Genomic DNA, 24,032 nt, shown 5'->3' with positions numbered 1-24,032 from the left:
GTTAAAGGCAAAATGAGGTGTCCCATTTCAAATGTACAAAGTAAATTGATATCAAGATCAGTATCGACAAAATTGATTTCAACACCTTTTCTTTTTTTGCCATTTCTGACGATTTAATGGGTTATTTTAGCCAACGTTATATTTAAAAGACATAATATATTTAAATGTATATTCCTAAACTGCTAATTATCAGACATCTGGTTTTGTTTATAATTTACAAACAACAGAACATTTTCTTTAACAGATAGTAATTTAAATAAATTCATAAAAAGCAAGTACAGTGGCTATTTGCTGTCTGCAACTGCTCGTGTCATTTAGCATTTCTGCACGTTAAGATAATCAGAAGGAAAATAGATCCAATCGCATGCAAATATTTGCTTATATAGTTTATTTTTTGTCACTTAGTATCTTATAAAAACACAATAGTTTTCATGTTAATAAAAAATAATAAAATCCCTAGTTTAGTAAAAGCCTTTAGAATCGATATTTTTATGAGTGTCATCTCGACACAAAATCAGTATTGGGTTATTGTTACTTTAGGATCGACCTGCTCATCCATACTTACTGTTTTATTAGTACACAAGAAAATAGACCTTTTTCACAGACCGTGATGACGCGTTTCCACTTTATTTAGTAGTGTAAATTTAGCTAACTTTTTTATGATCACTTTTTTAAATATTGAGTGTAAGTTTATAACATTATGCTTTGTGTTATATTACTCTGGAATTAGTTTAAAAAAATGAATTGCCAAAGCTGCGAGGGGGTTTCTATTACAGCTGCTGAGAGAGTGACAGTAAATTTGGTAACTTCTCCCATCTTAATCCACCGCTCTTTCTTCTGGATAATCATTCAAATGTAATAGTGGATTTTTTTTCTTTTGCTCTTAGAACAAATGTGTTAGTGAAAATAATGTATGCTGTGGTCTCCCATTCACCGCTGTCAAAGTTAACCCTGCAATCGTTTACTTCCGCGTTTTAAAACCCGGAGTGTGAAAAAGGACTATTGCGCTCGTCAAACCACGTCTTCCATATATTCATGTGATCCATTTTTAAAGGCATAGTTCACCCAAATATGAAAATTCCCTCATTATTTCCTCACCCTCATGCCATCCCAGATGTGTATGACATTCTTTCTTCTGCTGAACACAAATTAAGATATTTAGAAGAATATCTCAGCTTTGTAGATCCTCACAATGCAAGCGAATGGTGGCCAAAACTTTGAATCTCCAATAATCACCTAAGTCAGTAAAATAGTAATCCATAAGACTCCAGTGATTAAATCCATGTCTTCCGGAGTGATATGAAAGGTGTGGATGAGAAACAGAACAATATTTACCATAAATCTCCTCTTTCATTTACTATATTCTTGTTCTTCTGTTGTTTGGCAATTCTCATTCTATGTGCATATCGCCACCTACTGGTTGTGGCTGGTCAATGTTGGAGATTAAAAGAAAAACAGGTCTTAAATATTTATCTGTTTCTCACCCACAGCTATCATAGCATTTCAGATGATATGAATTTAATCACTGGAGTTGTATGGATTACTTTTATTCTGCCTTTATTCCTGTTATTTTTGAAGACTAACATTTCTGGTCACATTCACTTGCATTGTGAAGACCCACAGAGCATAGATATTCTTCTAAAACTCAAAGAGTCATACATCTAGGGTGGCATGAGAGTGAGCAAATGACAAAAGAATTTTCATTTTTGGGTAAACTGTTCCTTTAATCTTTTCTCTCTGTGAAACAAACTCTGTTTAGCGTTGGAAAACGTTAACGGCTCTTCCAAACACTCTTTATGTACTTTCACCCTGTGAGCTGCAAACGAATCCTGCTTGTATACTAATGAGTAAATTTACACACTGAACACAATGATAACGGTTTGCTTGTGATTTTGCCTGATTCCGTAGTCTGATTTCTGAGGCAGCTATGAGAATGGCAATCGCCCACTCAAAGTGAGAGAAACCTTGCTCTGGGCCTCTACTTGCATAACGCAGTGTCACAGTGGCACAGATCCACATGAGGACCATTTATTTGAGTGCTGGTGCAGAGAGTGTTTGAAGTCAGATGTGGGCCACTGTCATCTCACATCAATCAGAACCTTGTGACATGGCAGCAAATCACTCCTTTTCTGCTCCCTCTAAAGGCTGTTTCTGAACATAGCAACAAGTCTCTCTATATATCATCTAGATTACTGTAACATATCCTGTGAGTATGACTTGTATTGTTTTTTTATTAGTGAAAAAATGTGAATTGTATTAAATAACAAAATATCAAATCAAGTGGAATTAATTTTAAAGAAAAATAGCACAAGCATGGTTTTCAAGCATGTTCAAAATGAAGACAAAGGGTGTTTGGGCACTTTCTAGTGGTCAAACTGTTACTGTAATGAACTACATCTGTTGCTACAATGCCTAAAACATTTTTCCTTTATCAACATATTGAAACTATTGTAGATAGTGTCAGCAAAAACTGCTTTATCACACTTACCGATTTAAAGGTAGAGTTTGCAGAAAAAAAGAAAATGATCTTATTATTTACTCACCCTCATGCCATCCCAAATGTGTATGTCGTTCTTCAGCAGGAAACAAAGATTTTTTAGCTAAATGACAAGTGTGGGTGAGAAACAGTTCAATATTTAAGTCCTTTTTTACTATAAATTATCTTCCCTGCCCAATAGTTGGTGATATGCACACAGAATGTGAATTGCCAAAAACAAAAGCTGAAGAATGTGGAACTGAAAGTGGAGATTGAAAGTAAAATAAATGACTTAAATATTGATCTGTTTCTCACTCACACATATCATATTGCTTCTGAAGACATGGATTAAATGTAATGCCTTTAAGTAGTGATTTTGGAGCTTCAAAATGTTGGTAGCTATTTAGTTGCTAAATAAATAAAGCTGAGATATCCTTTTAAAAATCTTTGTGTTCAGCAAAATAAAGTAAGTCAAACACATTAAAGGGTGAGAAAATGATGAGAATTTTAATTTTTGGGTGAGCTATGCCTTTAAATCTCCATGCACCTTTACCAACGTTCGGTTTGAAAAAAAATACAAAAATTACTACTGTAACTTTTGACATTTTAAGTATTCAAATACTTTTGGGGGCTTCTGCAGCTACAAATAATTGTAAGATTTACATATTTCAATTTCATAACAAAATTGAGTAATCTTTAATAAAATAAAATAAAAATAAAAAAAATAATAATTTCATTAATTACATTTTCTTAAACATTACACAATTCAATTTGATAATTTTTTATTTATTTTTTGTAATTGAAATGCCTAAATCTTAAAAATAGGCGTGTTTATGCAAAGGATAAAAACACACATACATTGTGTATGTAAAACCCAATAATTTTTCATGTATAATGTGTTTACGGCACTCTTGGAAAATGTATTCTGATAAAGGAATAGTTCACCCCAAAATTTCAATTCTGTCATCACTTAATCAGTTTGTTCCAAACTTGAATTGTTTTTTCATCCATGGACACAAATGCTGGTGTTAGGCTGAATATCCAAGTTGATCTTTTCCACGCATTAAAAGTCAATGGGGATTGTAGTTGTCAAGCATCATAAAATTTGTCCATATGACTTGTGAACTACACTCCTCCTGAAGCCAAACAATAGCTCTGTGTGAGGAACAGACCAATATTTAAGCCTAGAAAATCTGGCTTTAAAGTCCTGTTCAACAATTGTTTTTTCAATGTATGAAAAGAGAAACTTGAACTTTATGCTAAATTATTTAATTTGTGTTCCATGGCAGAAAGAAAATGATTTGGATTTGGAACAACATGAAGTTGAGTAAATGATTCCAGAATAATAATAAAAAACAATAATTAAAATGTTATTAACTTTTAAAAAGCTTAAAATCATTTTAATTATCAACTTGTGTCTTACATAAACCAATCGATTTAAGTGTTTCCATCATGTTTCCAAGGACTCTTATTGTGAAGTGTTTTTTGCCCTCTGTCTTCTGTTTCCCCCGGACTACATTTCCAATAATGCACTGCCCTCATCACTGCCATCTGTTCATCCATTGCTCTCACCTGTTCTCCATTCCCTCATTAGCCCTTGTGTGTGTAAATACCCTCTAGTTTCATTCCCTCAGTTCTTGTTTGTTGCTATTTGATTTCATGTTTGTTTCACTTTCATCATCTTCATTAAACACCTTCAATTAGATCCAGCATCTCCCGTCTCATCTCAGCAACTACTCGTTACACCCTGTATTTTCTTTATAAGGACCTGACAGAGCTTTATGTTCTAAAAATCTTTTTGTGTTCATCTGAAGAAAGACAGTCATACACATCTGGGATGGCATCAGGGTAAGTGAATAATGAAAGAATTTTCATTTTTGGGTGAACTATTCCTTTAAGTGAGAGCAGTAAGTATTGATCAAAAACTAATTTCCTCGCTTCAGTCTTCAGCACATCCTGAAAACAATTAGAGAAAAAAAAGACTCCGACAGTGCACATGTCTGCATGGAGGAGACCGTTGTCATTCACTACATAACCTGAATGAAGACTCTCACACAAACAAACAGGGAAGCAACTGTACCCTACAGGAGATGAGTGACAAGCATGAATATTTCATAATCCTCATCTTCACAGATGTGACAACCATTAGCCTGTCACGACTGATTCACATCTATTCAAAGTGTGGCCTTATCGGAACATGCAACAAAACGGCTGCAATTAAACGAGACTGCATCTCTGATTAATGAGCCTCTCATCGCTCTCCGCACTGGTTGGGACCTTATCCACATTGCTGGCTACTTAAGTGGTTTGTCACTGTGTCCATAATTAAAGGAATAGTGCTCCCAAAAATATAAATTCTCATCATTTCCTCACCTTTACGCCATCCCAGAGGTGTGTGAATTACTTTCTTCAGCAGAGCAGTAATTAAAATTTTTGGAAGAATTTCTCTGCTCTTTTGTACCATACAATGCAAGTAAATGGGTGCTAAAATTTTTAAGCTCCAAAAATCACAAGTCAGCATAAAAATAATCCATACGACTCCAGTGGTTAAATCAATGTCTTCAGAAGTGATTTGATAGGTGTGGGTCAAACACGGATCAAAATTTAAGTCATTTTTACTATAAATGATCCTCCCTGCTCAGTCAGCCTCCACTTTAACATTCACCTTCACATCCTTCTTGTGTTTTTGGTGATTTTCTTCATGAATACTACCCCTACTGGGCAGAATAATTTCTATCTAAACTTGATTTGAAATATTGATCTGTTTCTCACCCACACCTTTCATATTGCTTCACAAAATATTAATGTAACTCCCAGAGTCATATGGATTACTTATATACTACCTTTATGTGATTTTTGGAGCGTAAACATTTTGGCTCCCATTCACTTGCATTGTTTGGACCTACAGAGATCTAAAAAATCGTAATTTGTGTTCTGCAGAAGAAAGAAATTAATACACATCTGGAATGGCATGAGGGTAGAGTAAATAATGAGAACATTTTAAATTTTGGGTGAACTATCCCTTTAAGCCGGTTGCACACTGTTTGTTTTTGTTTGTTTATTTTACTATTGTTGCTTTTCACTGTACGATTAGATCCAAGTGAAATGTTTAGTAAAAAAGAATGACACTTTGTGTGACATTATGTGAGACAATACACATCATAGCCAAGTTTTTGGACCCAATTGTCCCAATTGACCATGTTGACTAAGTGTTTTATCTAATCTGGCCAATTTTTGATAATGCCAGAACTAATGCCATTTGTGCACAAGTCACGCTAAGAGATCAAAATCTGCCGATTTTGCACTACGACTATGGGAAAATGTCATTCCTCACGTCATGGCACATTTTAATCTTTGAGCACATCTGAGGGTGAGATTCCAGTAATAGCTCCAATATTTAAAGATTTACTTTTATAAATAATAGATTTAAACATTCAAACATTATTTATAAACTGTTTTATTTACCAATATTTAATCAAAGGATGGCCTATTGGCATCCACAGAGGTCAGGGCTATAAGCCCTGTATATAGTCTATTAGACCCTAAAACCACCCCTGCCTATCACAAGAAAATTTGTCTCAGATGGTAAAATCGTTTTAGTGAACCCAGCTATGGGAAGGTTTTTTTTTACTACTTATATACCATATTTATATGATTAGAAATGTTCTTGCTATTTTCACCTGTGGCTTGTTGGCTATTTTTTGTAAAGATTCTTTGAAACAACATGCACAAAGTACCATAAAAATATTAGTTTTTTGGAGAAAATGGGAAAATTAGGCCAAAAAATCATTTATTCAATCATTATTTACTCTCCCTCATGTTAGTGAAGAGTACTAAAGAAGTTTGGAAGAATCTCCGAGCAGCTCTTTTCCACGTCAAATAAAAAAGGCCTGGAAGTTAATGAGATTTATAGGAAATATTTTTAGTGAATAATAACTTTAAGTTACACACAACTATTGTATGATTACAGATATAGCATATGAACTGTACATTACATGGACCACTTTTAGGGTATGGTAAAACACTGCAGGCTCCCAAAACACTAAATATCAACAAAAACAACCATAGCATATTCCTAAACACCTGTTTGTCACTATACACTGCAAAATGTCCCTTTTCCATGAGAGCATTGTGTGAAATGTCTAAAGGTTGATTTTGAGGCAATTTGATCTAATATTTAATATTTTTTTAAAGTGTTGTAAATGTTATTTAATAACACATTTCTTTTGAAACAAAATACTTTGTTTATAATTTTCAGCTTTGTTTAAGATCATTAAATAAAAAACATTTCAATAACTGTCCAATAAGTGTAAGGATAGTATTTAGGGTAAAAAAAAAAGACCCCTGTTGCATGGGCTAAAGGCCCCTATTAAACTTATTGTTTTTTTTTTAAGTGGGTGGGGGGGTATTTTTGTTATGAAAAATGTTCAAAGTGGGCTCACATTGACTCATCCAATCAAAATAGAGATTAGTTTGTTTACAGAATACATGAGGTTTAATAAAATGCCAAATGTATTTGAAATGAACCCCAAGCATGTGGGGAATTTTAATCAAAACAACCTTCCTTTTTATTATTTATTTTCACACAAATGTTGTTCCAACAATTTTGACCTTGATGTATTTTGTGACCAGAAAAAAGCTACATGTCCTTAAGGGGTGCATTTAGGGTCATTGTACCCTCCTTTTTAGGAGTTTGACATACTCCGTTCCCATTAACAGGCACAGTTTGGAAAAGAGCAGCTAGGACATTCTGTTAAACATTTACTTTTGTTAATTTCACAGAAGACAGTCTAATGGGTTTAGAACGATGTGAGGGTGAGTAAATGATGACAGAATTTTCATTTTTGGGTTATTTTGAGTTATCATCACTTTGAGCAAAATAACTTCAGATTAAGATCCTCATGTAAAATAGTTGCACACAGATTTCAGAAAGGAACGTGTTGGAGAGGAAATGCTCTGCTGATGTTAGAGGAAGTGCAGTAATTATAGGTATACCTCCTCCTGGTCCAACATGTATAGCTGATTTCCAGAGATCACACACAGACGAGGGTTCCAGTCGGGTTGCTCGTAGGAGGGAGCAGCTGCGAAGGAGGGCTGGTGTCTGTAGGAGGGGGGGGCAGCATACCTCGCATCTAGGAGAGAGAGGAGAGGAGAGGAGGAACCACCATGTGTCAGAGACAGCAACTGTAAACTACATTTTCTGAAGAAAGCATGAGTGGTGTTTGCCTAGGTAAAACTTATTTCTACAATGATAAGGTGTTCTGGGTGGGTACCAGGATGTTGCTACATAGTTTAAGTATTTTGAGTAATTGTTAGCATATTGCTATGGGGATGCTATAGGGTGTTCTTGGTGATTGCTAAGGTGTAGCTTACTGTCTGTCCCAAGTTTAGAAAACCCAACACCAAGTCTTTATGTTATTCTGTTCCATAAATATGTATATGGAATAAATATTTGTCTTTGTTTTTTACAGATAACATTTTTGAGGTGCTGACTTCTAAAATAATTTTATAAAATCAAATGTGTTTATTTTTTACACTGACAAACAAGGGAGTTATTGAAGAACCAGTGAATTAAAATCTAGTCTTAATTTAAGTCGTTTTAATTCAGTGTATATCCCAACATATGTATTCAATATCTTCGGGTTCAATACAAGTTAAGCTTAATCAACAGCATTTGTAGTGTAAAAATATTTTGACTTGTCCATCTTTTAAAAAATACAAATGGACTACCGATGAAAATTAGCACTTTTGAGCTAACTCGGGTACATTTACATTGTTTCAATGTTGATTAATGTACACTGTCCCCTTTCAAAACAAATAAAGATAAAGATAAATAAAGAAGTGAAAATTGAGGTTACAATGAGGCACTTACAATGGAAGTGAATGGGGCCAAGTTTTTGATGGTTTAAAGGCAGAAATATAAAGCTTTTAATTTTATAAAAGGACTTGTAAAGTTGTTTTAAATGTGTATTTTTATGGTTGTTTTGGGATTTTAGGGATTACATTATTACGTATCAGAACTTGCATGAAGAAGAAATTATAAAGAGAGATTTCGAGTTTGGCTGGAGCTTAAAATTTGAATTGCTGGTTGGGTCATGTCGGATCACACAGTCTTGGTTACCGGACAGAATCAGGCTTCAATATTATACCCGTGCAGAACTCTATTATTTCTATTATTGTGATATCATCCATTTCAGATAAACCCTCCCTTAAGTAAGTGTGTGTGTGTGTGTGTGTGTGTGTGTGTGTGTGTGTGTCACATATACATAAATGTGTGAGGTCGGATGTTAGGAAATGGACATGGGGGGTGGAAACAGGAGAAAGGTGGGGGGTTGATAGAGGAAAGCAACAAGCAGGCAGTGGTAAGACAAGACAATAAATCGGTTCATCAAAGTTGATCTGTGACTCCTTCATTACCTGTGCACATCTACAATGGCATATAAAAACAAAACAGGGGTTTGTCACATTACATGTCAATCAGATGTTCTCTTCCTGTCTAAGAAGGTGGTTCTTGGCCAGAATAAGCTACATAGTTTACCAGATTTTTTGCCAATAGTCCAAAGTCTGTCTTTGTGAAACTGTCCCCTAATAAACAATGCAAGCATAGCTTTTTATTTACAAACACAAACACGATACATTATACCTATTTTTCTAAAGTTTTGGCCAAGATATACAAAAATGGGAAAGCATAGTACCTTACAGGCACTAGGTGTAATTTGTCTGAGACTGTAAGCATATCATTTATGCACAGACTTTGATATTGATGACACTGTACAACCCTGAGGTTTAAATTGCACTTTAAAGCTGTCATGTTTTCGGCTCTGGCCCTTTCTGCCAAGGCGAGAGCAATAATGGGAATGCTGTGGCCTTTGACATTTTAACTTCATCCCAGTTCTTCTCTCAAACTTATGACTGGATACGTTTCCCACACATTTACACTTAAAGCAACAGACTTGCTGTGATATTCTGCCCTGGTGTCTTAGTCCCCACCACTAACCCTCCAGCCAATCAGATACAGCCCTGACAGATGGCGGAAGCATCAGAGGGATGCTGGAACAGCAACAGGATGGTTCTGTCCAGACTCACACGCATTCGTCAGATTTCCTCCAAACACTCCAGAACAACAGAGAAACACACTAACAAAACAGTTAACTGGACTCAAGAAGCCGTATGTTTGCTAGAATTTATTAACTGGCAAATTTTTTACTTTTTCAGAGTGACTATTTGCATCCCAGTAGTCTTCTATGATAAAGCTATGACAAAAAAAAAATGCTAATAAATATCAGAAATAGGATCTGGAGTGTTGTACACATGCTCCAACATTCTGTGCAATGGCACAGTTTGAATCAAGCTTGCTATTTAAAAACAAAAATATATATATAATGCTTTTTCAAACTACCGCTTTTATGTCAAATCCTTCAATTTAATTGATTCATTAACATACAGTAAATCTTCAATGTAAGTAATAAGAGCTCATATTAAATTTTATAAATATACGCATTATATTGTATATATATATTTCAACTTGACATTTCAGTTTTGGGAGGCATTTTTGTCTCTTTCCCTATTCATTTATAATTAATTACTTACGTAAGAGTTACAAGAGTAAGCGCTTTTAGTTCCTGTAATTAATCAGTCTGTTGTGTCTCTCAGCTTTGATGAGCTGTAATGTTGTAGTTGTTCATTTAAAGCTATTTCCTAGCTTTAGTTGTAGTAATACATGTGATCACGAAGAGCTGTTTATGTAAACGGCTGAAGCAGCTTCACTTCACGTCACCTAACTTTCTCATATTACACCTAAAATTATCTTTTGCCACCACCTGCTGGCTAACATATGTAATGTAAAGAAAATGAATGTAAAAAAAAAAAAAGACAAACCATAGCTCTTAACAGATCTGCACTGCTCTTACACTTTAGTTTAGAATGGCATGAACACAAGTGGAGTGATACACACAGTGAAGCATCCGAGTGCTGATGGTGTCAGACCATAATGTCCTTACCAGACATTACAGGCAACAACGTCGCCTGTGGGCACAAACCCACATTCGCTGGACCAGACAGGACTGGTAAAAAGTATTCCTTACTGACGAGTCACAGTTTTGTCTCTTCAGGGGTGATGGTCGGATTCGCGTTTATCGTCGAAGGAATGAGTGTTACACCGAGGCCTGTACTCTGGAGCGGGAACGATTTGGAGGTGCAGGGTCCGTCATGGTCTGGGTGGTGTGTCACAGCATCATCGGACTGAGATTGATGTCATTGAAGGCAATCTCAATGCTGTGCGTTATAGGGAAGACATCCTACTCCCTCATGTGTACCCTTCCTGCAGGCTCATCCTGACATGACCCTCCAGCATGACAACGCCACCAGCCATACTGCTCATTCTGTGCATGATTTCCTGCAAGACAGGAATGTCAGTGTTCTACCATGGCCAGCGAAGAGCCCAGATCTCAATCTCACTGAGCACGTCTGGGACCTGTTGGATCAGAGGGTGAGGGCTAGGGCCATTTCCCCCAGAAAAGACCAAGAACTTGCAAATGCCTTGGTGGAAGAGTGGGGTAACATCTCACAGCAATAACTGGCAAATCTGGTGCAGTCCATGAGGAGGAGATGCACTGCAGTACTTAATGCAGCTGGTGGCCACACCAGATAAATGGTAAATGGTCTGCACTTATATAGCGCCTTTTTAACCTTTACAGTATTCAAAGCGCTTTACACTGTGACTCATTCACCCATTCACACACACATTCATACACCAATGGCAGCAGAGCTGCTATGCAAGGTGCTAGCCTGCCATTGGGAGCAACTTGGGCTTCAGTGGCTTGCCCAAGGACACTTCGGCATGTGCAGTCATGTGGGCCAAGATTCGATCCACCAACCCTGCGATTAGTGGCCGACCCGCTCAACCAACTGAGCCACAGCCTGACTATTACTTTTGATTTTGACCCCCCAATTGAAACTGGGAGGACGTTTCATTTTTGCTGAGTTTATATTTTGAGTAATTGCATTTTTATATATTTGCTGTAATACATAAACCTTAATATAAGACCATTTATTCATATGTATCTTCTAGGCAAGTAACAATTCACAAATTTCACGATACGGTATGATACGATGCATAGCCTCACGATGCACGATACAATACGATATGAGCACCCATAAATGTTTAGCTCAAAGTTATTAAACTTTTCACAATACACATAGTTCAAAGCAGCTTTGTAGGAAATCATGCCTTGTTGACTGTAGCAAAGAAAAAACAAATTCAGTGTTATTAAGTGGTGGAAAAAAAAACTTGACAGGAACTTGACCTCTGGTTTTACGATATATGTACATATGTACATTTTTTCCCCCATTCCCCCCTTTCACTTTGCATACAACTTTAACAATTAACATATTAATATACTTAGTCTACATATATTTAAAATTTTTCTCTCTTTGGTCAACTTTAGTCTAGGTTAAATTACATTCACATCATTGTTTTTGGAACCATACCAACTATTATACTTTAGTAAAATAATGTCTATCATTTGTATTTTAATGAATATTATTAAGCATTTGTATTAGAATTCATTCCTAAATTCACAGTACAGCAGTCTGGTATGATAGAAATAAATTAAGCAGCTCATGAATGAATAAGGACTCAAATTTAATGCAGCTACCATTTGTTTTTACATTAAACTCTATGTACGGTACTTTAACATAACAGCACGCCAAAAAAGTGACTCCTTTTACTAGACAAAACACTGCAAACACAGCATTGCTCTGCAGCTCTGAACTATATCCCCACTGCTGGGACACGCAACACGCTTTCTACTGCTCTCTGTGCTCTCCTCTTGACAGAAAGCCAGCTGAAATCTCTTCCGCCATGAAAATAGCCTGTCACATCCAGCTCTGTCCTTTTTAGTGATACCAGTAGCATGCAACATAAAATTCCACTTAAAATGTCCCAAATTGCACACTCAGCCAAGGGCGTAGCTTCTGAGGGGTATGGGGGCAGGTAACCCCGAAATAATCAAAACAAGAAAGTACAACATTCAATTCAATGGGACAATTTATGTAAGGATGGTTTTACTAATGATGATATACAAATTTGTTTTCCCCTAATAAGGCCCATTACCTTTAAAGCAGAAACTGTTTCAGCACATAGGAAATAGATCAGTAAATAAATCCAACAATCAGCACCCTCTGACATCACAGGCCACAGACACAAACCCCAAAGGCGCCTCATCACGTTCTGGTGTCATTGGTCAGCACACATTTAAGAGGGTGCTTCTATTCATTTGTGGGTTGTGGGTGCTGATGTAAACTGTGTATGCGAGGAACAGACCGCTCATGGGTCAGCCTCACATTGTCATTACTCAGCCCAACAGGAGTAACACTGTTTATTCACATCGCCACACTTCAAACAGTGCTAAAAATACTCACACAGCATCTTCACATGCCCCAGGCAGCTAGTGCACAAAACACAGAGGACATGGAACTATTCTGCGCAATGCATGTTTCGTAATCATATTTGTGTTGCATTAATAGATGTCAAAAGTATGTTGTACTCAAGCTACTAAGGATGTGCTTTGATGCATGCACAAAAGCATTTCTGCTTTTCTGCACCATCATGGACATGTGACCTTACACCATAATGCACTTTAAAAGGAAGAAATGTGTCATCCAACAGAAGGAACTAAATGTTATTGCTCAGAGGTTGCTCCTTCATAGATCAGATGAGTTCTCTGTTATGTTTTAGTTAAGTTGACTTTTTTTTCCTTGTTTGTTTTATTTTTCTCTGAAAACGAAGCAAAAACATTTTTGTAAACTTAAATGATTGGAAAAAAATGGAAACTAAACTAAAATACTTTTTATAACTCAAAAAAATATTTAAGAATAAAATACTTTTCATTGTTGATACACAGTAGGGTGAATATGGGCAAAGTGGTACACTTTTGGAAGTTTTACATAATGATCCAAATGCCACATAATGTGACATCATTATACATTTAAAGAAAGATTAGAATGTCTCCTCCCTTGGTCAAAAGCAAAAATTAAGAAATACCCAAGACTAAGAGGAAGAACCTTTTTAGACCCTCTTTTGACCATATCCCAGATTTGTTTTAGGCAATAATGGTGGGACAGAGGGAAAATATTTGTATAGAAAATATCTAAAAATTATTATTATATACTTTTTATTTTGACATTTACTTCTACACTTTCACATCATACATCACCGATCTCGAATGTGCAGTTTTCAGAGTACTAATATACTAGATAGTTTAGTCCAATACCTGAACAAATGACTCTACAATGCAAAACATACACCATGACCAGTGTAGCCGATTCCAGAATGAATAACTCTATCAAGCTCTTTTGAAACTGCATTAAAAAAAGAAAATGTTGGATTTACTTAAAAAAGCATTGTCAAATGGTTCCACGACATAGCTGTATGAACTATGAACTAAAGAAATTCAAGTACAGGTGAAACTCGAAAAATTAGAATATAGTGCAAAAGTTCATTAATTTCAGTAATTCAACTTAAAAGGTGAAACTAATATATTATATAGACTCATTACAAGCAAAGTAAGATATTTCAAGCCTTTATTAGATATAATTTTGATGATTATGGCTTACAGCTTATGAAAACCCCAAATTCAGAATCTCAGAAAATTAGAATATTACATGAAAACAATAAATAAAAGGATTTTAAATACAGAAATGTCGGCCCTCTGAAAAGTATAATCATGCATATGTACTCAGTACTTGGTTTGGGCCCCTTTTGCATTAATTACTGCCTCAATGCGGCGTGGCATGGATGCTATCAGCCTGTGGCACTGCTGAGGTGTTATGGAAGACCAAGATGCTTCAATAGCGGCCTTCAGCTCTTCTGCATTGTTTGGTCTCATGTCTCTCATCTTTCTCTTGGCAATGCCCCATAGATTCTCTATGGGGTTCAGGTCAAGCGAGTTTGCTGGCCAATCAAGCACAGTAATACCATGGTCATTGAACCAGGTTTTGGTACTTTTGGCAGTGTGGGCAGGTGCCAAGTCCTGCTGGAAAATGAAGTCAGCATCTCCATAAAGCTTGTCTGCTGAAGGAAGCATGAAGTGCTCTAAAATGTCCCGGTAGACGGCTGCTTTGACTCTGGACTTAATAAAGCACAGTGGACCAACACCAGCCGATGACATGGCTCCCCAAACCAACACAGACTGTGGAAACTTCACACTGGACTTCAAGCATCTTGGATTGTGTGCCTCTCCATTCTTCCTCCAGACTCTGGGACCTTGGTTTCCAAATGAGATGCAAAATTTGCTCTCATCAGAAAAGAGGACTTTGGACCACTGAGCAACAGACCAGTTCTTTGTTTCTTTAGCCCAGGTAAGCCGTTTGACATTTGAAGCCCATGTCCAGGACCCGTCTGTGTGTGGTGGCTCTTGATGCAGTAACTCCAGCCTCAGTCCACTCCTTGTGAAGCTCCCCACACATTTGAATGGCCTTTTCCTGACAATCCTCTCCAGGCTATGGTCATCCCTGCTGCTTGTGCACCTTTTTCTTCCACACTTTTCCCTTCCACTTAACTTTCTATTAATGTGCTTTGATACAGCACTTTGAGAACATCCAACTTCTTTTGCAATTACCTTTTGAGGCTTTCCCTCCTTGTGGAGGGTGTCAATGATGGTTTTCTGCACAACTATCAGGTCAGCAGTCTTCCCCATGATTGTGAATTCAACTGAACCAGACTGAGAGACCATTTAAAGGCTCAGGAACCCTTTGCAGGTGTTTAGCTGATTAGAGTGTGACACTTTGAGCCTACAATACTGAACCTTTTCACAATATTCTAATTTTCTGAGATTCTGAATTTGGGGTTTTCATAAGCTGTAAGCCATAATCATCAAAATTATATCAAATAAAGGCTTGAAATATCTTACTTTGCTTGTAATGAGTCTATATAATATATTAGTTTCACCTTTTAAGTTGAATTACTGAAATGAATGAACTTTTGCACGATATTCTAATTTTTCGAGTTTCACCTGTAAAGTGGACAAAAGCACTTTGAGTAAATGCAAACATTTGGATTTGTTAGTCTTATTTATTTGTCATTTGGTTTATTTTAAACAGGTCCACCACAGAGATAAAAACAACACACAACACAGCTGCACACAAACCAGAGAACCAAACTTACTAAATATGTCTGATAAGTATGTAGTCAGAGAATGGATACACTACTATGACTTGCCTGATTTGTTTGAATCAAACAATCAATCAAACAGAGAGAGATAGAGGAGGCGGAGTGATACCAGAATGTACTGTCGCTCGTCACGTCTGGTTAGGACAAAAACTCTGATTAACACAGAAAATATAAAATGTATCGCACACCGTTTGCCATGAGGTTAGGACACGGTGTGACTGTAGCTGCCTTCAGCCTCCTCTGTCTATCTATATCATTCTGATTGAGAACTCCGTTTGAAATTAATAAGGCTGGACATAGGAATGCATCTTTTCTCAGACTAGAAACTCATCAGACATTTATATAAGTTCTGTTCTCTGATTTGTGTGTTGCTGTGTTGTATTCTGTGGTTTCTATCACTGTGGTGTGCCTGTTTTCAGATAAACAAAATGAGTTGTCACTTGAATGCCCAATTTCGAGAGTGGAGGCTGCTTGAACTTGCTCTCGCGCAGTCTCATGAACCTGCAGAGAAGAGTAACGGTCGGTCAGCAGTTTCACTAATAATACATAAGATTTTGGTTTGTTTCTCACCAAACCTCATTATGTGATTTCATAACAATCATGAATCTCATGGAATAATTTATTAGACTTCTAAATTAAACATTTAAAAGTGTGCGTTTGAAGCTGGGTGGTCATCATAAACTGGCATTTGTCATCACTGAGCTATTTTTTTTTTTTTTTACAATTTCTCCCTTTGTGTTAAGAAAAAGAAAGAAAATTAAATTAGGTTGAAACAACACAGGGGTGAGTAAACAATGACTGGATTTTCATTTTGGGGTGAACTATTATTCAAAGGATTAAATCAAAGTTATTACTGGATGGTTGTTGAGATGACAATGTGTTGTTAAATATACATACACTAGAATGTGTGTTTTTTTTTTTTTTTTTTTTTGGGTGTAATTAGTGGTATATTTAATAAATAATAAATGAATGAAGAATTACTAATATACCCAAATTAGTATTTAACAGGAATCTGTTCTGTTAAAATCTGAAATTATCTCATCATTGTGTAACAGGCTTGTAAGGGCAGTTTGTCTACTATTAGTTGCATTCATTATTTCCAAATTTCTTCCTCAAAAGTACTAACGGAAACTTGAATGGAACAGTTAAAGAACCAAAATCGATAAATTATTATTAATCAGGCAAAACATGTTTCTGATTGGTTAGCTTTCCGATTAGCTATAGTAGTGTGAGATGCTCCCCTAACTCTTTTTGGATGTCGCAGAGACAGATGAGTGAAACTGCATCTGTCAAGGTAGAGGTATTTTATGTATGATATTAAAGGAATTTTGGAAATATCATTTAATATCGAGCACACTAGCATATAGCTAACAGACATGGACTAAAATGTCTATATCTCAGTTAGCTCTCTGAAATGTCATTGCTCTTTAGGAGAAACAACTGAGATATTAAAGAGGTCTCATTTGTGATTGTTCTTTGCTAATCCACACATTGAAACAGTGTAGTTATGAAAAGAGAGACTGCACTTCTGTTATGCAGTACTGATTAAAATCTGGTCAGAAGCTCTGGTCTGTTTAGTTAACTCCCAAACCAGCATGAAGATTTACCTGCTCGTCTCCACACGGCGTCACTGTAGCAACACATTACATCTCCTGCCCCCCCAAATCTACATACAGGAAACAAGGTTACTGCCCAAGAGATGTCACTTCCGAAACACCCACTCTCTCTCTTTCTTGGTTGTTCTCACCCACACACCCCCAGCTTATTGCCATGACAACCAGGAAAAGAATAGAATATAAGTGAGTGTTAAAGAGACAGATGATCAGAGCGAGAGGGGGAACAAGAGAGGTAATGGAAGACAAGGATAGAAATGGACTGCGAGAGAGAGAGAGAGAGAGAGAGAGAGAGAGAGAGAGAGAGGAAAATGAGAGAGACGGAGAAGAGAGAACCGAGAGAGAGATGCAAAGAGAGTGAAAGAGAGACTTGCATAGAGGCAAATATATATATATAGATATAGATATAGAGAGAGAGAGAGAGAGAGAGAGAGAGAGAGAGAGAGAAATGAGTGGTATGAACAGAAGGAAAAAGGACACTTTTTTTTGGGAAAAGCGAGACCATGTCTTGTTCCCATAGCAACCTAGCCATCCATGAAATACTCTATTTCTTTCTCTCCCTCCTTTCGCTATATGCAGCTCATAGTATGTATGAGACACCAGATCTCTGATGAGTAAATGGGATTAAATGGATATCAGTGGATGAATTAGTGCTGTTGTATCGTTAATTACAAGCAAGTGAAGTTGCACAAATAATCAGGGCTCAACAATAAGTATTATATCTGCTGGCCTAGTTGAGGAAGTAACCTGTTTGAATATTTACTGGCCCTGCCAACATTTTCAGTGTCCCTCATCACAAAACATAAATAAATAAATTACTTTTATTAGCAAATGTATTTTTACATGTGGCACAAAAATTATGTATAATATAATATTATACTATTTATACAGTGCATTCAGAAAGTATTCAGACCCCTTCATTTTTTTCACATTTTGTTGTTGCACCCTTATGCTAAAATGCTTTAAATAAAAAAAAAAATTCACATCAATCTACACTCCATACCACATAACCACAAAGAAAAAAAATATTTTTGTTAACTTTGCAAATTTAAAAAAAGTACAAACTAAAATATCACATTGACATAAGTATTCAGACCCTTTGCTTCATGTCGGGGGTCCTGATCACCCTGTCTGGATTTATTGTGCGATAACAAGCGGCGGACTATACGTTATTACTTACATAAGTTATTGTTGATAATTAATGGGATCAATGGGATTTTTACTTTTGGAACCATAGTGCGGTGCTCTATTAAGGCAAAAAGTAATCTAGCCAGCTAGATAACGTTACCTTGGTGACATTTTTAAATCAGCAAAATTTGTGACAACAATGTGCAGTACATCATAGAAAACCATATGTTCATGTTTGTATAACCAGTCCTGCTCGACACGCTCCGAGTTGGATTCGAAACGTTAGCTGAAATGAAAGGCAGGCGCTCTAACGAGGAGGCTAAAGGCTACAGCCACTAGCGTCAGTCGCTAGTGGGCCTCTTGACACCAGGGGAGTGAGGTTTACACACACTACACAGCTATCACGCACCAGCTGGCTCCTGTTATATTTGCAAGGCATAAAAACACATGTACATGATTAATGAATGTAACACTGTGTGCAAACCACAATGCAACAAGATTTCAGTGACAAACAATTTGACTGTCCATATTGAATATGAAAATGCTGAGCAACGCCACATAATCACAGGCAATCAGAAGATGTTTTATGTGCAATGTACACTTAAGAGTAGCAGAATTTTAGACTAATAAGATTTCTGAGTTGGTGGGGCCAGCACAACACAGTAGAAATGGACCCTTTTAAAAAACTATGACATTTGTATTATAAAATACTATGTATTGTATTACCCTGCCATTAATGTAAGGGTTTTCTTTTGTTGTTGGAGCAAATGGGAATAACATTTGCTATGGCCATCCATTCACTGCAGTAGACGTTTATTCCACTAGAGTGTTGCTTGTCGCAGTAGTGGCTGATTAGGATAAAAGCTCAGATTTACATGAAAAATATATCTGTTATCGCTTGACACTTTGTCAAGTCTCATCTGGTTAAGACAAGGTGTACAGACAACACAGCACTGGCACGTTAGGGAAAGTGACAATTCTGACCCCAGGCCTGGATATATCTGTCAAAAAAAAAAAAAAAAAAGACACTAACTAATGAGCTCCAACTTTCCACAAAACTCACTGGCATCCTCCTTTCATGTCTCTTCCTCTTACAACCCCCCTCCAACTTCAATCCATCTGTCTCCCAGCCCCTCCTCTCACGCTCTCTGTTTTTCTTTCATTTGAAGCTCATAAAAATTTAAAGTGAGACAGCTTACAAAAGCAGAAAGACAAATACAGATGCTGGAACTCATGCTGGTATAAAAAGCTCATTTGTCTTAATGATATAATGCTTCACAATGTGAGCAGTAGTCATTGGCTACTACGCTTACTGTTTCTGCAGTTTACAGTATGTAAATTATGCACAGTATGTGAATTTTCTGTATAGATAATTAGATGTATATACAGATGATCTACCACTATATTTGCTAAAATAAGCAGTAAATAAACAAAGCACATAATGCAGTGTCCCACAAAGCAATTCTTGACTGACATTCTACTTCGAGTGTAACGAAAGCACCGGAAGGGATATCAACTTATTTCTGCAATGTAGGCCTTTCGTAAATATTACATAATCGCCTGATCGTTTAAGATAAAATCGTATTTTACTGTCCAAATAATGGAATTTTTAAAAGAGTATACAGTAGAAACAAAGTATATATATGTAACAAGGTTCGTTGTTGATGTGGAAAGTAGGAAGCTGGGACCAGGTGTACACTTCAACGAACTTTAATGCTCAACTTAAACACAATACATATTCACACACTGCATTCAGGTTTACACACATGGACACAACCACTCACACAACTCTGTGCTTCTCTCTGTGTACCCTGTCAGCTGCTGTCTCCTCTCCTTAAATACTCCCACCATGCCTCACTTGAACGTGAGACCGATGTGGCGCACAGGTGGAACTCATTCACCACTTATCTTCCCGGCCTTGCTCTGCACAGACGCCGCTCTGCCACGCTCTGCTCGCCACATACCCCCATCGCCAAACTCAGAATGTAGTCCATTCTGAATACAGCCGTCATGTCCTTCTGGATCTAGTTTACATTTACTGTCAAAACTGTCAAAACAAGTACGAATTACAGCAGCGCCTCAATGAAGTTTGCATATTTGCATTGCACTGTATTTTTCTTTCACTAGAATATTCCACAAGCTAAATAAATCAATTACAATCTGATGCTAAAATATTTCACGTCTGTTTCCGCATATTCGTTGGCTCAGCATAAAGATATGTCTGTGTTCGCTTGCACAGTTCCTTTGTGCATTTCTTTATATGTCCTCATGCCTTTGGGTTGCTCCGCTGAGAAAAACTGGTCATGCTTTGGGTCCTAAGAGATAAAGTGTAATTATAGTGATCTGTTCTCAATCCAGAGATAGATAGAAAACTGTGTCATTTTATTATTAACCTGAGGCCTGTCGATAGCATTCATACCTGCTCTAACGTCACACACACACACACACACACACACACACACACACACACACACACACACACACACACACACACACACACACACACGTGCTAGCAGACAGAGCTTTTTACTGAGAGACGCCACAGAAGGAATAACTGTGGAAGAAAATGAGCAGCTGATCCATAAATCTTTCTGAAGTCTTCAAGTCTATTTTACTTCCCTAATCTGCCGTAATTCTGAGTGAAAGAGGAAAGAAAATAGGGTGAGACTTGATTTTATCTATCAGGAGTGGTTGGAGGCGATGAGTTGAAAAGTAAGAGGGATTTGTGAGCCGAATGTCGTTTCAGAGGTGGACATTTTTCATGCATTGATCAGAAAATGTTGCCAATGATTATCGATCTATATCTGCATTTTTGTATTTGTTTCAGATATAAATACTGGTGAACTTTGGTAAAGTGTGAGCGGCAGGGTAACTTTAACAGGGTCGCACACCAGAAGTGTCTGGCGGACGACATGGTGCTTTCTAAAATTAGAAACAATAATATTCTGTGAAGGTACGCTCATTGCTGTTGCTCGCCGTCTGTCGAAGCTCCCAGATACGACCCCGGAGGCTGCTCAAAATTCTGCAGCACCACGAAGCGCATAGTTTTCCATTAAATTCAATCCAAATCATTATCAAAGGACATCAGATTTGAGATGAGCATGTGGCCTACAGCAGAACTCTGGATGTTCACGGATCTACAGGCAGAGGACATTGAGCACGGCAGATTATAATAACCATAAAATGTGCTTTGAGAGCATGAAGCATAGTTAAACTGAGAATGTAATGGCAAAAATTAATTTCCTAATCAGTATTTGTTTTTATTTAAGGCCCAATGAAATCTGCATTATTTTTCTAAATTCCATTTTATATATTTTTTTTATGGATTCCATGTTTTATGGTTAACATTGCATTATTTTAACCAATAAAGTGAATCAATACAGAGCTTCAAAGCATAATATAAATGTCAATCAGCACCTGAAGACTATATATTATGTGACATATATATTTATGGTTTAATAATCACACTTACTGATGCAAAAAATATTAATATCATATCACAATTGAACATGCTACTGAACACATTTCTAAGGGATATACTGTATAGGAGCTAAGTGCAGCCATACAACAGGATAATTAATAAAAGCACAACAAATAAATAGGAGGTATTGAATAAGAGTTGAACATCCTGTCCCATCTGTAGGATGTGTACCTTTATATGATTTCTGTCTGCATATTTTACGTCTGTTGTCATAAGTCACCCTCGGTCACTTAAAGGCTCCCAAACAGCCGATTTAAGTCGTGTTTTCAGATATGAGTCTGGTAGATAAAATTCTCAGTTTTTTCTGAATTTCATGTGTAGCCCGTTTCACGTGGAATGAAAGTTTACTTCAGCCTGCGACTTCTGGCCAAGCACCACACGGACACCGTCCGTAACCATAGAAACAGCTACAGTAACCAACCAGACACAAGCACAAGAAATGTTCACATTTATGTAGCCTCCAAAAAGCTTTATTATAATACTTATTTATATATATATATTATTTTGCCACGTGTAATTAAAACATTAGAATCAACCACAGATTATATACATTCTTAAACTTAAATTAGCTGTAACATTTTTAATCAAGTTTAATACTGAAACGTGTGAAATCACCATTTACTTTCATTGCATCTTTTTTTTTCTACAATTAAAGTAAATTGGAAACCTTTCCTTTTTGTGTTTTAAAATATGACGGTGAGTAAATTATGAAAGATGATTTCATTTTTAGGTGAACTATCCTTTTTAGAAAACCATTTTGCTCTGAAAAAAAAGGGGTTGTAATGGTGAGCATGTTTCTGCAAAAAAGCAATGTAACACAGATGTCCTCTCTGGCTAAACTTGGGTCATCCTGCAAAAGGGCTGTAAGCCAGCGTGAAAATGAACCTGAGACGTGCAGAAGACAGCTTACAGCAACACAACTCTAATGCGCTGTCAGTGGGGAGCGGACATAGGCCAATATTAAAATTCACACTACAAGCTCCTACTTGGAAGATATTTCTGAAACTAAAGCTCACCTTCAAGAGCAGCTTTCAAGCTTTATCCCATAAAGACCTCACAGCTCCAGAAGGGAACCATTTAAAGAAACAGTTCAACCAAACATGATCATTTATTCACCCTTATGACATTCCAAACTCGTACACTGTTTCTTTCCCTATAAAGGAGGAATCTTTGCAAAAGCTTGCATCAAGCCCATGTTTGCATCCAAAAAGTGCAGCTCTTTGTTTGGTTACTAGTTACTACACACGTGAGAACCAATGCCGTTTGGTGTCAATTACATAAATCATCACTGAGTAACTTAAATTTGGTCTGATCCTAACACAAACCTATTCAATAAATTCAAGAGACTTGAAATGCTGTGCACGAGTCATAACAATTACTTTTATGGTGCTCTTATTGACAGGTTTGGAGCTTGGAGCTATGAACTGTTGTTCCACTTGTAGTTGTGTCAAATGTAGTGACACAAAGGGTCTTTCTTGAGAGCCTTGCATACCTCTGAACTTGAGAATAGGCCAATGAGAAATTGGCAGACAGAATTTGCATGACCCGCCCCCGGACATACGGGTATAAAGGGAAGCGGGCGTGCGTCTGTCAGTCAGATTTTTTCTTTGGAGCAGAGCGGTTGTGCAGCAGCAAGCTGAGTCTCACTACTGTTCCATTCACACCTATCAGAGCATTGCTGTTGGATCTATGGCGCGTTACCAGCTGCTTTCTCCCTCTCTGCACGCTGTGCAGTCTATGCCCCTGGGCACTTCGACAGCGCTTCTGTTAAAGAGTGTATACCTCTAAAAGAGAGTATTTTCATTCACAAAAGAGCAATACACAGCAAGCGTTGAACTTCCTTTTCAGGACGCGTCTTTTTAAAGATGTCTTTCCGCCTCTGTGTAGTTTCAGGATGTGGCTTTTTTCTCTCCGCTACTGACAGTCATAAGTGCTGCCTCGTGTGTCTGGGCTGCGATCACATGGAGGCAGCATTTATGAATTATTTATTTTCTCATTGCGAGAACATAGCCATGGCAACATTTGCGATCGCGGCTTTCTCCCTTCCGAGGGAAAGCCACTTCAGCCGCCCCCCGTGCCGCGCATTCTTCCTACTGGATTAAGGCTGGCGCGGCCGGTGATGAAGGCGATTTGGGGAGATCAACGGGCACTGTTTCGCCGGGT

General features: G+C 37.2%; 1 protein-coding gene across 1 annotated transcript in view; it reads right to left on the bottom strand.

Annotated features, from left to right (window-relative positions):
* Nucleotides 1–24,032, bottom strand: part of LOC127657499 (ras/Rap GTPase-activating protein SynGAP-like) — a 153,911-nt gene that overhangs the window by 110,603 nt on the left and 19,276 nt on the right. The window contains 1 exon segment of the mRNA XM_052146311.1: nucleotides 7,472–7,608. Coding sequence (XP_052002271.1) covers nucleotides 7,472–7,608 — 137 coding nt within the window.

The sequence above is a fragment of the Xyrauchen texanus genome, chromosome 17 (genome assembly GCF_025860055.1).
Source record: "Xyrauchen texanus isolate HMW12.3.18 chromosome 17, RBS_HiC_50CHRs, whole genome shotgun sequence".
In the NCBI taxonomy this organism is placed as follows: domain Eukaryota; kingdom Metazoa; phylum Chordata; class Actinopteri; order Cypriniformes; family Catostomidae; genus Xyrauchen; species Xyrauchen texanus.
The sequence above is the reverse complement of the archived record's forward strand: the minus strand, read 5'-3'. Positions and strand labels throughout refer to the sequence as shown.